At 37.1% G+C, this 13,873-nt stretch overlaps 1 protein-coding gene across 2 annotated transcripts in view; it reads right to left on the reverse strand.

The window, feature by feature from the left end:
* Positions 1-13,083, reverse strand: part of zgc:173742 (DNA topoisomerase I, mitochondrial) — a 35,645-nt gene extending 22,562 nt beyond the window's left edge. The window contains exons 1-9 of one of the 2 annotated variants that reach the window (XM_051869538.1): positions 12,922-13,083; positions 12,535-12,623; positions 11,582-11,663; positions 8,334-8,377; positions 7,222-7,347; positions 6,196-6,283; positions 4,631-4,755; positions 4,410-4,525; positions 2,102-2,223 (exon numbers count right to left, since the gene is read on the reverse strand). In XM_051869538.1, coding sequence (XP_051725498.1) covers positions 2,102-2,223; positions 4,410-4,525; positions 4,631-4,755; positions 6,196-6,283; positions 7,222-7,347; positions 8,334-8,377; positions 11,582-11,663; positions 12,535-12,614 — 783 coding nt within the window. In that variant the 5' untranslated portion in view covers positions 12,615-12,623; positions 12,922-13,083. Of the gene's footprint in view, positions 1-2,101; positions 2,224-4,409; positions 4,526-4,630; positions 4,756-6,195; positions 6,284-7,221; positions 7,348-8,333; positions 8,378-11,581; positions 11,664-12,534; positions 12,624-12,785 lie in introns of both variants that reach the window. The other variant, XM_051869539.1, reaches the window with a different exon arrangement.
* Between the last annotated feature and the right edge of the window lie 790 nt (positions 13,084-13,873).

The raw sequence follows: 13,873 nt of genomic DNA on the forward strand, positions 1-13,873 counted from the left end.
TGTGGCATGGAAGTGATCAGCCTGTGGCACTGCTGAGGCACTATTGAGCCTTCAGATCATCTGTATATTGTTGGATCGACTGTTTCTCATCTTTCTCTTGAAAATATCCCATAGATTCAGGTCAGGCATGTTGGCTGGCCAATAAAGCACAGTAATATCATGGTCAGCAAACCACTTGGAAGTGGTTTTTGCACTGTGGGCAGGTGCTAAAGTCCTGCTGGAAAAGGAAATCAGCATCTCCATAAAGCTTGTCAGCAGATGGAAGCATAAAGTGCTCCAAAATCTCCTGGAAGATGGCTGCATTGACTTTGCACTTGATAAAACACAATGGACCAACACCAGCAGACGTCACGGCCCCCCCAAATCATTATTGACTTCAGAAACTTCACACTAGACTTCAAGCAGCTTGGATTCTGTGCCTCTCCAGTCTTCCTTCAGACTCTGGGACCATGATTTCAACATGAAATGCAAAATTTACTTTTATTTGAAAAGAGGACTTTCGACCACTGTTCACTGTCCAGTTCTTTTTCTCCTTAGCCCAGGTAAGATGCTTCTGACGTTGTCTCTGGTTCAGAAGTGGCTTGGTAGTCCTTTTCCTGAAGATGTCTGAGTGTGGTGACTCTTGATGCGCTGACTCCGGCTTCATTCTACTCATTGTGAAGCTCTCCCAAGTGTTTGAATTGGCTTTACTTGACAGTATTCTCAAGCTTGCGGTCATCCCTGTTGCTTGTGCACCTTTGCCTACCCAATTTCTTCCTTCCAGTCAACTTTGCATTTAATATGCTTTGATATACACTCTGTAAACAGCCACCCCATTCAGTAATGACCTTCTGTGACTTACTCTCTTTGTGGAGGGTGTCAATGATTGTCTCCTGGACCATTGCGAAGTCAGCAGTCTTCCCCATTAGTGTGGTTTCAAAGAACAAAAGATACCCGGAATTTATACTGTAGGGATGGTCATTTAATGAAACTCAAATGTAAATATTCTAATATTTTGAGATACTGGATTTTGGATTTTCATTAGCTGTACGCTCTAATCAACAAATTTAAAAAAAAAAACTTTTGAAATGTTTTACTTTACATGTAGGGAATCTAGAATATATGAAAGTTTCATTTTTTAAAATAATTTACAATAAAAAAATGAACTTTTTCACGATATTCTAATTATATGACCAGCACCTGTATATATATATAGGCTAGAATTGCTGCTTGGAGCCATCACTATAAGACAATCAAAATGAATTCTCCTATACCTGTAATTGCACTTATCCAGAACACAGTTTTGTAGCTAGATATGAGTTAGGCTGCTCTCTGATTACATCCTGTGGCGCCCAGTTCTGGCAGGTCTCTAATGTGCAGTAATTGCCAAATGCTAAGAAGTACATAAACACGCCTCCTCCCTCCCAGCAAACTTTTCATTGACCTTGTTTTTCTAATTGCTGTCTGCACCGCAGTCAATGAACGCGGGCACAACCATGGGTGGCCATATACTAAAACACAAGGAATTCATTATCCACTGAACCCTCAATAATATTCAGAGGTTTAGTCTCCATTAATAAGTACTAAATGGGTCAAAGGCTCATGAAACATCTAAATGAACATTTTTAAACAACAGCTTGCGTTGCTGTATACGCTACGCTGCAGATCACTCAGAAGAAAACAGCGAGCAACAAACAGGTTGAGACAAAAACACTCATACAACACTTTTTGAAAGCACTATAATAATAGAGCTGGTGTCTCATCACTTGAATTCCTCTCTCGTTCATTCTCGTGATTGACAGTCGGGGACGGGGCGGAGACTGTGCTCAGTGAAGCGAGCAGGGGCTTCCGTGTTATAATAAAACAGTTAAATTGGATTTGTTCATATGCGGGAAGCGAGTTGTCTGGATTAGCATATCAATGCCTTTACACAAATCGTATTTTCAAGAGCATTGAGCACTAAGCAGCACGAAATTAATTCTGCATGATACGCCCTGAGGCCTTCTGGGATGCTGTAAGCTTCATAACTGTTCCGTACTCATAACCTGACACCCATCCCTCCTAACTGTAAAAGCTACTGGTTATAGATTGAGCTAGGCTTAGAAGTGCAGGAACAGTTTACCTTCCTCCAGTCCCTGAAGAAGTTATTGCGGAAGACCTCTTTTGTTGTGTATTCGTGATCCAACATTTGAGCAAAGAAAAGTGCCACTTCCTCAGCTGGCAGACTGAGTTTCACTGCTTTTCCTACAACAAAACAGAACATATTCACTTACTACAAGGACATCAGTGTGAAAAAAGCAGCCAGCTAATAACCAACTAGTTGTTTGGGTTAAAGAATGTACTGCATTTAAAGAACAACATACGTTTCATATTGTTAATCAAAAACGTAATATATTATTAAATATGCATATGATTGGCCATCATCTAGTGTTCAAAGTAAATCTTTATGGCATGAAATAAAAATTCACCCATTCAACTTTTTAAATGCATGTTATTGATTTTATTTTGAAACAATCTATGCATATCTTTTGTTTCATTTAAAAAAAAAAAAAAAAAAAAATTTAATCAAAATGTCATAACTGGATTTTTTGAGGGAAAAAGACAAGACTTCTCTCTGGTAACATATGCAGGACTTCTCCAATCATTTAGTCTGTTTAAACTCCGTCCCCGCAAACACGCATTCATCTGCCTTCATTTTGTAAAGCAACACCCACTTTTCGAAATCCAATCAACAACTGATGGATAGAACCAAGTACTCGCCCTACATTTTGATAATCCGTTACATTTAAATGTACGTCAAAATATGGAAGAAAAGATATAATAATGCTGATAAATGTAATCTCAAAATAAATATTTATTTCATACCTTTAATAATAACATAGTGATTCCTAAATTCGCTTTTAAAAGTGTATCATTTAAATTTTTTTTTTGGTACACTCCATAAATTTTGGCCATTTATCAGAATTCTGCCATAACATTAAAATAACTACTGACGTAAATTTTCATTAAATTAATAGCAAATATAGTGATTCCTCTTCCATGGCCTCGTGGGATAATACAGTCCATTGGATGCACACTCTAAATGCTTGTCTAAATAACAAAAACTTTGTCTATATGGCCAAAAAAAAAAAAAATCATTATTCCGATAATTTATTAAAACAACAGTACATTATCTCCTCAAGTTACACGTTTAAAAGGTTAAGCCTCTGGGGTCGACGAACATGCTGGCGCATTCTGGCACATTTTTCCCTGATAACAGCGAAAATAACTTCCATTATTGGTCATACAGATAATAGTAAAACATCATTCGAAACTGAGGTCTATTTCTTTGTGTGTACACTCACAACATCAAAACACTGTGCTTTTGTAAAATAAAAAAAAACAGGGTGTGCTTTCTGCTGTCTCAGTGAATTTCTTTCTGTCACAAAAATGAAACAAAACTCAGCAAATACTGTGCGAAAACATGTCTATAGAATGCTTGAAATGTCTACTTATAAATGAACAAATTCAAATCGACAACAAATATTCTCTGCTTATGTAATCTGTATGAAACCAAAGAGAGGTACAATCTGTTCTAAGTAACTGAAATAAGCTCAAATGTCAAAACATCATGTCAAAACATCTCCAGGGCCCAAAAACCCCCTCAGACCCCAGAGAATTAATTCTTAGGTTTAAAGGATTCTTTAAATCCCTAACCCTAACTATCCCTAAGTAATCAACATCACTAATGACTAAGAGTTTGTAGTTATCTGCAAATAAAGTTGATTACCATACTTATTATTAACTTCTTTTTTCACAAGATAACTGGTGACAACAAAAACAAAGAGATAAACAAGATATTGTTTCTACAGATCTCCAACAGAACGAGTGAGCATTGAAATTTTTTTTAAAACTACGTTAAGATGAGTCTTCAGACACGTTCCCACAGGACTCACCAGCCTCACAATATAGGACTTTAAATGCATCACGGAGAATCATAGCCTAGGACAAATATAATCAAAACTGCATTTATAGCTTACCGTTCAGGGAGTCTCAGGTACAAAATCCAAATACTTCCCCCTCAGGGTTATTGTACCAAGATTAATGGTCTGGGCCTTCCGAAATGCACTTATAGTTTAAGAAACGCCTCTCTACCATAAATGGCAGAGTGGATATTAATAGAGGAAGCTGACCTTAAAGTTTAGCAAAGAGATTAAAGACTCTTCCTGTGCTCTCTGAAGTAGGCCTGACACCAACGGAGGAACAGGTCAACCTTGAGCTGGGCTGTGTGCCCAGACCAGGAAAATTAATGGGAACAGCACTGACCAGTGAACTGGCCCCCTCTCTGACCAAAATCTCTCTTTTTTGAATACGTTTTGCTGTGAAATGATTCCATGCGATGCATCAGTAAGACAGATGCAACAAGATCTTCATAACGTCTGAACACATACCATTATAGTAAAACTTCACATCATCTGGTAGGGGTTGATACTCAGGGGGGAAATATGGCCCTTTGTGTTCTAGAAACTTCCATTTAATTCCATCCTCATACTTCTCTTCTTCCCACCTGTGAAAGAGTCAGTAAGTCAAGAAAAGCAGAGAGTCGAGACCAACAAAACTTCTGGGCTAAAAGGTGTCCATACAGACACAAAGTTGCATGCAGAGAGCCTACCATCTCCATCTTTGTTTCTCTTCCTCCTCTTTCTGCTTTATCTTGAGAGCCCTGGCTGCCACAATCTCCTCCTTGGTTTTCTTCTTCTTAGTGGAGACAGAACACCCTCCTTCCTCTTTTTTCACCTTTGAAAGGTAAAAAGGGGTCATCACTGCAAACTTGTGAACAGTGTGCATTTTGCAGGAGTAGCAAATTTTCATTCTAAAAATGTCACCAGTTTAAACAAGCACTGCTGGACTCAAAGCCACCTGTGGAGGAATGAGACTTAATTCTTAATTGTAAATATGTCACAAAGGACAAGTTATCTAGCTAGGTTATATATATATATATATATATATATATATATATATATATATATATATATATATATATATATATATATATAAAAAGCTAGCTAGATAACTTGTCCTTTGTGACATATTTACATTTGCAGAATTCACAACGTTCAAGATATCTCTAAATGTTTGAGCTGAGCCCTGAAAAGTTTCTACAACAATTTAATTGAAAAAAATCACTTACAGTGTTAGCACAACATTACATAAAAACTGACTGGAGGGTTAACACTCTCAACAGGTAAGAACTGTGAAACTGTAAAAACAGGATGTACGCAAAAACATGATTAATTGGGCATTGCTGTTGACAATTTGGTCACGAGTTCTTGGTGTTTAGAGAGATTTTGTTGTAAAACTTTTAGGGTATCTCTAGACATGTCTTTTTTGTTATAATGAAGGAATACAATAGTGACAAATGGCATTTTGGCTATTCAGATAAAAAGCTTTCCTAGTTGAAATGTTGGTGGATCCACAGGAGACAAAAAATATTTACTTTTTCAAAGATCAAAATACTTGGAGAAATTGAAGCGCTACAGAAGTCAAGTCTGCGGTGGGAAAATAGACAACACCTGACCAGAATGAACTTCTGAGTGGCAGTGTGGACATGGACATCTTTTCACAGTAAGCCAAGAACAAAACTGTAAACGGTTTCTCCTGAGAATAAGATTTTGAGCTCTGCAAGAGAGAAATGTTCTCCAAAACTGCTCTCCACAGCACTAAAATTACTATCACCGGAGGAGAGCAACAGTTAGTTGTTGAACAAAATGACGGCTTTTCAGCACAAGGAATTGCCTTTGTGACATGGTCTTTTAAATCCATCAAATTGTAGGGTGACTGCAAAGGACAAGCTGATGTTGACCTGCAGATGGCAGTTTAGATGAATAGCAAAAGATGAATGAAATCATTTGTGAGAAAGTGCTAACATGCCTTTTCATCATGTGAACTGAAGTTTCTAACCAAGACTATTTTTTTTTTTTCAAATTAATGCTTTACAGAAAAAAATAACGTGGTGGAGGCATTAATATAAAATCAATTTATATTAAATGCAAAATTCACTGATATATAGTATCTCAGAACTTTCTGACTGTGCCTTTACGTAGCTTATCTCAGCATGTGTCCACTTTAAAGATTTTTGGCTTTCAAATACCCAAATTACTAGCATTCCAGCACTCTGTCACCAAGTTCTTCTCACTATAATCAATATACCACTGATGCACTCTGGGTAAAGCCCACCTTTTCTTTTTTTTCCTTAATTTTTTTCTTCTTTGCTGTTGGAGAGTTTCCCTGTCCCTCTTCTGCAACTTTCTTCTTCTTCTTCGGCCTTTCAGGGACATACAGTAAGCAGTTAATACATGTAAAGTGTTTTGTAAAATGTAATTTCTGAATAAGGATCATGTGACTTTCGAAAGACTTTCAAAAAGATTAAAATAATAATAATAATAATAATAATAATAATAACAACAATTGTGAAAAGTAGTATATATTTAGAAAGGGTCCATCATATACAGGTGTATGTGATTGATGCAAATTAACTTTTTTATGCTAAAAAGTTTCAGCATGTTTTTTAAACAGCTTTTCTAAAATATTGTCCTTTTAAAGGGAGCAAGTCAAAGATAACTATGACAATCAAATCAACAGAAATTCCATCCTCCTCTGACAAGACACACATTACAATAAATGTACACATGCCAAAATTTGTCTAGCTGCATAGTATTTGTGTAATAGTAGTCAAATTGTCATTCAATAAACTAAATAATTTAATAAGCTAGACAATGTTTAAATTGGAGGGTCTTTGCTATTTTAAATGCAAATTTTAATTTCATTTTACATTCAATTATGTAAAAGCACATAAATTCAGGTATAAAATGTACGTCATGTATACTGGTGAACCTCCAATGTACAAAACCATGTTAATTATTTGGCTAGATTAGCCATAGATTAAAGATCAACCATAAATGATTAAATGTCCAAGCTGCTCTTTTCCATATAATGAAAGTAAATGGCAACCACGGCTGTCCTTGGTACCCTCCACTGTCATGGTATGGACAACAAGCAGCTTTGACATTCTGCTAAACATCTCCTTTTGTGAAAGGAAGTCATACAGGTTTGGAATTTTTAGGTGAGCTATCATTTTAAGTAAAAAGTGGCACAGCTTACCCCACTTCAGCTATAAATAAGAAATATATGAAGAGGAAAAAGGATCTGTTATTGGCTTATTCATTCATTGCTACACCCATAAAAAAAAAAAGAAAGACTTACAAAGGTGCTTCAGAGGTAGAAGAGCGACCATCCGTTTTATCCACTTTTCTTTTCCTCTTTTTCCCTTTCCCTTCTGTTACAAAGTCTGGATCTTTGTCTGGCTCTTCCTTCACATTCACCTTAGACCTAAACGAGACAAACAGCCAAAAACACGCTTAAAGGTTGTGAGAACTTCAGTCTTAAAAAAAAAAAAAAAAAAAACTAAAAGGACAAATATGCATTGACCAATGACAATGACTAAATTATGGTGATTACACAATAATCCTTAATGGCCACTGATGATAATTATATAATTACAGTAATTATGTCCAAGGATAATTGCAGAGAGATGCAAGCTTCAATTTCCATAAAGCATGATTCAGATGTGGTGGGAGGTGAGCAGACCAAATCAATTAATTACAATTACCATAACAAATGGTTCAATTCAGGGGAGAACTTTCTGGGAGAGATTAAGTGTAAAAGAACACTCGGACAACTTCAGCAGTTTTTAAGTCTGACCTCTGTCGTGTAAATCAACCTCCCACCTGCAATCACCAGCAGGACTTGATTTACAAGGAGTCTGATTGTCAAAGTCCCTGATTAGAGACATACTGTTCTTATCGTGAGACAGAAACAGTCAACGAGAGATTTGAGATGGTCTTTTTTATGTGAAAATCTTACATATTAAATTATACCTGTATATGAAATATAACTTCATGTTAAACGTTTGCTTTCTCAGACTTATGCCTCAGGCTTAATCTATGCACCCCCCCCCCCCACCCCCAGTCTGATCTGAATGCTTTTCACTTATTACTTTTCTGACACGCCACAGCTTTCTTTCCAATAAATAAATTAATTTCCTGAAAGACAGCCAATGTAGCGAGAAAATCGGAATGGATATTGTCCAGAACTGCGCACTTTCAAATCATCAGAATTAATTTTCATCAACTCTAAAGGAAAGAAAAAAGTATGATTGCATATTTGAATCGTAAATGGATTAAAACTCATTTCCAAGTGCAGCTGCTGGCTGCTGATGCCATTTTTCTAAATCAAAAGTCTGAATCTGTGATACTACATGTGCAGAACTAGCTACTAAAAATACCCTCACATGTGACACAGTGGTCTCAGTGTACCTTCTGTCTTCAAAGTCCATGCTCTCCACTTTAGGCATTTTCATCTGAAATATTAAAAAAACAAAACAAGAACATGACAACTAGCTGATGGTAACTTTTGTTTTGCTTTCCCAATTATGGTTGCACTATTGCCTTGATCATTTGGACAGCTATCAATACCAATGCTCAGTTAAACAGCAGGGTTTAATGCAACTAGAGATTTCAAAAAATATAAGTAATAAATATTTATTCATTACCCTAATAATTTAAATACACACAAACACACACGTTCTCTTTTTTTTTTTTTTTTTTTTTACTGTTTTATAATTGATTACTGTGACAGCAAAGCTTAATTTTCAGCATAATTACTCCAGTTACTTGTTACTTGGGTTACTTTTTTTTTAATCTCCCATAGAAAGCAATGAAATTACCACATTAAAGGGATTAAAAATTAAAATTCTGTCATCATTTACTCACCCTCAAGTTGTTCTAAACCTGTAAAAATGTCTTTGTTCTGTTGAACACAAAGGAAGATATTTTGAAGAAAGTTTGTAACCAGGCTGCTTTGGGGCACCATTGACTTCCATAGTAGTAAAAAAAATACTATGGAAGTCAATGGTGCCCCAAAACTGTTCAGTTTCCTACATTCTTTAAAATATCTTCCATTGTGTTCAACATAACAAAAAAAATTTATATAGGTTTGAAACAACCTGAGTGTGTGTAAATGATGACAGAATTTTCATTTTTGGGTGAACTATCCCTTTAAAGGTCCAGAAAAGTAGTAAAGACATCGTTAAAATAGTCAAAGTGACTACAGCGGTTCAACCTTAATGTTATGAAGCGACGAGAATACTTTTTGTGCTCAAAAACAAAACAAAAATAACGACTTTGTTGAATAATGTCTTCTCTTCCATGTCAGTCTCCTACGCAGTTGACGCAGTGCAGCGCTTCTGTGTGACTCAGTATTGTCTGACGTTGTTCACGTGAGCACCACGACACATGCGTGTGATGCTAACGCAGGAGCCGGCCAATAATGAGTTGGCGTTCAGAGTTCATAACATTAAGGTTGAACCACTGTAGTCACGCTGACTGTTTTAACAACATCTTTACTACTTTTCTGGACCTTGAATGTGGTAATTTCTTTGCTTTCTATTGGAGATGATAAAAACCTCTCAGATTTCATCAAAAATATCTTAATTTGTGTTCCAAAGATGAACAAAAGTCTTGCAGGTTTGGAACGACATGAGGGTGATAAAATAATGACAGAAATTTCGTTTTTGGGTCAACTAACCCTTTCAGCGTAACATGATCCCTTCAGAAATCATCTGATTTGGTGCTAAAGAAACATTCCTTCTTATTATCAATATCGAAAATTGTTTTGTTGCCTAGTGTATATTATATATATATATATATATATATATATATATATATATATATATATATATATATATATATATATATATATTATATATATACATACATACACAGTATCTCACAGAAGTGAGTACACCCCTCACATTTTTGTAAATATTTTATTATATTTTTTCATGTGACAACACTGAAGAAATGACACTTTGCTACAATGTAAACTAGTGAGTGTACAGCTTGTATAACAGTGTAAATTTGCTGCCCCCTCAAAATAACTCAACACAGCCATTAATGTCTAAACCGCTGGCCACAAAAGTGAGTACACCCTTAAGTGAGTACACCTTGCGCTCCCCCACCTTCCGTTTGAGGATGCCCCACAGATGCTCAATAGGGTTTAGGTACCCTCAGCTTCTTTAGCAAGGCAGTGGTCGTCTTGGAGGTGTGTTTGGGGTCGTTATCATGTTGGAATACTGCCCTGTGGCCCAGTCTCCGAAGGGAGGGGATCATGCTCTGCTTCAGTATTTCACGGTACATGAGAGCATTCATGGTTCCCTCAATGAACTGTAGGTCCCCAGTGCCAGCAGCACTCATGCAGCCCCAGATCATGACACTCCCACCACCATGCTTGACTGTAGGCAAGACACACTTGCCTTTGACCACCTCACCTGGCAGTTTCAGGGTCTTTTTCTTTTTTTCAGATCCTCAGAGAGTTCTTTGCCATGAGGTGCCATGTTGAACTTCCAGTGACCAATATGAGTGAGAGCGATAACACCAAATTTAACACACCTGCTCCCCATTCACACCTGAGACCTTATAACACTAATAAGTCACAAAAAATGGCTAATTGGGCCCAATTTGGACATTTTCACTTAGGGGTCTACTCACTTTTGTGGCCAGCGTTTTAGACATTAATGTCTGTGTGTTGAGTTATTTTGAGGGGACAGCAAATTTACACTGTTATACAAGCTGTACACTCACTACTTTACATTGTAGCAAAGTGTCATTTCTTTAGTGTTGTCACATGAAAAGATCTAATAAAATATTTACAAAAATGTGAGGGGTGTACTCACTTCTGTGAGATACTGTACATAGTCTAAATGGAATAACAAAAATCAAAAATAAGTTCCAAGCAACCTACTTACTGACTTGACAAGGACATTCCTTTATAATTCCATCTCATTCCACTGTGCAGGTACCAGTAAAAGACTATATTAAGGTGGCAGGTAATAAATAAAAAAAAAGAGGCAATACATGGAAATATCAAAGAGATGAAGAAGCTCAAGAAGCCGCATTATGCTGATGTAAAGGTGCAGAGGGAAAGAAGGGCTATTTGTGGGTTTGACGCACCACAGGGAAGCCTAGTCTAATCAATGGCTTACAACCTGCTATCAGGGAAAGCCATCTAGATCACTTGAGGCCAAACCGGCGCCCAAAGCTGTCAAGGAGAATCATATTCCACTACAAAAATATCTGCATAGCTGGAAGTAGGTTGCATTAGAGAACAGACTTGCATAATGGCAAAATACTATTACTATCGTTCACAGATAATGAGTGGTTTGGTGCAACCGCCCTGAAGAGGGAAGATTGCATTGTTTGCTTTGCTCTGCATAACAGTCTATTCTTGTTATATCTTGGTTTTCTTAACCTATGAATCTGTCATCCAGATCACAGACTCGATTGCTCGCTGACTAAATGCTTTCAGGTTATGCTCTGTGTAGCAGTCTGTTCTTGTTATATTTGGGTCTCTGTAACCTGCGAAACAGGCTGAAAGCTCTGAATGATATGACTGCATAAATATTCCTTTACAGCAAAGCTAGCAGGGCCTCTTAATTAAGCTGGACTTGAAGAGACAATCCCAGGGGCATGACGAAAGAAAATTAATGGTGACATTGAAGAACTACCTTCCTATGCGTTTTCTCCTTCCCTTCATGCTGAGACTTCACCTTTCCTTTGGCCTTTGATTTCTTTTTCTTTGGGTTTACTCTGTGGAGAAACAAAAAGAGAGAGGAAAGGATGATGAGAAGAATGAGACAAAAGACAAACATACATAAGAAAAGGAGGAGGGGTGAGAATAGATGAGACGGGGGAGAGGATTGGGGGGGCATAAAAAGGCCATTAGTGCTCATGAGATCTGAATCCATATTATCTATTTAAAAATAAACTTCTCCCTTCACTGGAGTGTTTGACAGTCTGCCAGCAGGCCTCGTCACAACAGGCTGCTGTCAGCAACACTTACAGGTGTCCAAGTCTTTCATCAGATTAATTACAAATGCCAGAGATGGATGGATGTCCCCGGCGTTAACGTGCCCATATAATGCATTAGATATCAAAGTAAAATAATTTATTCATAAAGAAGATGAAGTACAACTCTCTGAATAATGAATGCAAGCTCTGTGGCACTCAGTTCACACTTGGTTAGATTTACGATTTCTGGTGCACATCATTTGTTTGGGAGGCTCAATTTGTCTCCATCTTTCACAGTAACACGAAAGGCGTTTCCTGCTGCAAAGTGCAGCGCTGTGTATAATAATGTGCAGCTGTTGTTTGTGTTGCCATTAAATCGTGCTTATTCTCAGTTGAATAACAAATATTTAGCCTACTTGTATACTCATATACAGAATTCAGAGACGCATTAGAGGTGATGTGTAAATTTGAATGCAGTGTGTGCCAGCAAGAGCACAATTATAGGATGTAAGTCAAGGACAGTAAGTCAAGAACAAGAGCTTCTCTTACCTATTGAACATTTGGACAAGTGTTTGAGGATGTGATGTGATTAGACATGCAGTGCAACAATTGTTTGTGATGTATAAAGGGCCTAGTGGTTTGTTGTAATTTCAGTAACAGCTGTACTCACGCAAAAGCATCTTCACTCGAGCATGGATTATCTTTCAACTCTGTTTCCATCTCTTTCACAGAGCAAGAGTCTTCAGCCATTCCTAAAAACTGATGCCAAGCAATTAAACAACTTTACAATATCACTGAAAGCAAAGCAGGTGTCTTAATAGGTTCACAAACTTCACAAAAAATAAAATTCACTAATGGAATTAGCATGCCAAAACTTTTGCTCTGCCATGCGGATTAAGTCAATAAACATTAACGTAATACCAGTTCATCCGTATACTGTGCAGTTGTTATGAATCCGCGTGGTTCTTAATCATACAGACGATGCAATGATGTTTTGGTGTCGTGAGTATTTTATAATCCCCTTTATGCTATGTTTAAAATGTGATAGTGAAATTACCTGGTGGTTCAACAAATAATAATTTAAAATGGGTATAAAATCGCATGCGAGTTTGAAACGTCTCGGACGCTACAGTAAAAATCTGCTGTATGCGTTTGCACCACTAGCGACACCAAATGGAATTGAGAAAAAATACTTTCCAAACAGGTTTCCCCAAATACGTCTGCAATTGGTCTGACAAAAATGTATTCCCGCCTCGAATTCACGCCATTGGTTGATTTTGTCAGAGAGCCGTCTCTACGTTTTCTGATTGGCTAACACACCAAGGCTATTCTCCTGTCACTGTAACCACACTTAAGAGGGAGATTTCTCCGGACAATACATATGAAAATAATATTTAATTAATATTATATAACGAATTATTTAAGGCAAGACACCACGGGTGAACAGGAATTTGTAAAGATTAGTTTATGATTTACTCACCCTCAAGACATCCTAGGTTTATATGACGAATACAATCAGAGTTATATTAATAATCACCCTGATGCTCCTAAACTTTATAATGGCAGTGCACGGAAACCGCCTGTTTGAAACTCCAAAAAGTGCATCCATCCATCATAAACATACTCCACACGGCTCCGGGGGTTAATAAAGGCCTTCTGAAGCGAAGCGATGCATTTTTGTAAGAAAAACATTCATATTTAACACGTTATAAAGTAAAATAACTAGCTTCCGCCAGAACGCATTCCGTATTTACAAAGAATGTATAACGCCTCTCGCAGTTCAAAACACTCATGCTACTGTACATCCTACGCCTTCCGTATTCAACTTACAAAACTTTTTTGTAAGATGAATACGGAAGGCAGTCTGGCAAAGGCTAGTTATTTTACTTTATAAGGTTTTAAATATAGATATTTTTCTTACACAAATGCATCGCATAGCGTCAGAAGGCCTTTATTAACCCCCCGGAGCCATGTGGAGTATGTTTATGATGAATGGATGCACTTGTTTG

Source organism: Ctenopharyngodon idella, chromosome 18 (assembly GCF_019924925.1).
Source record: "Ctenopharyngodon idella isolate HZGC_01 chromosome 18, HZGC01, whole genome shotgun sequence".
In the NCBI taxonomy this organism is placed as follows: Eukaryota; Metazoa; Chordata; class Actinopteri; order Cypriniformes; family Xenocyprididae; genus Ctenopharyngodon; species Ctenopharyngodon idella.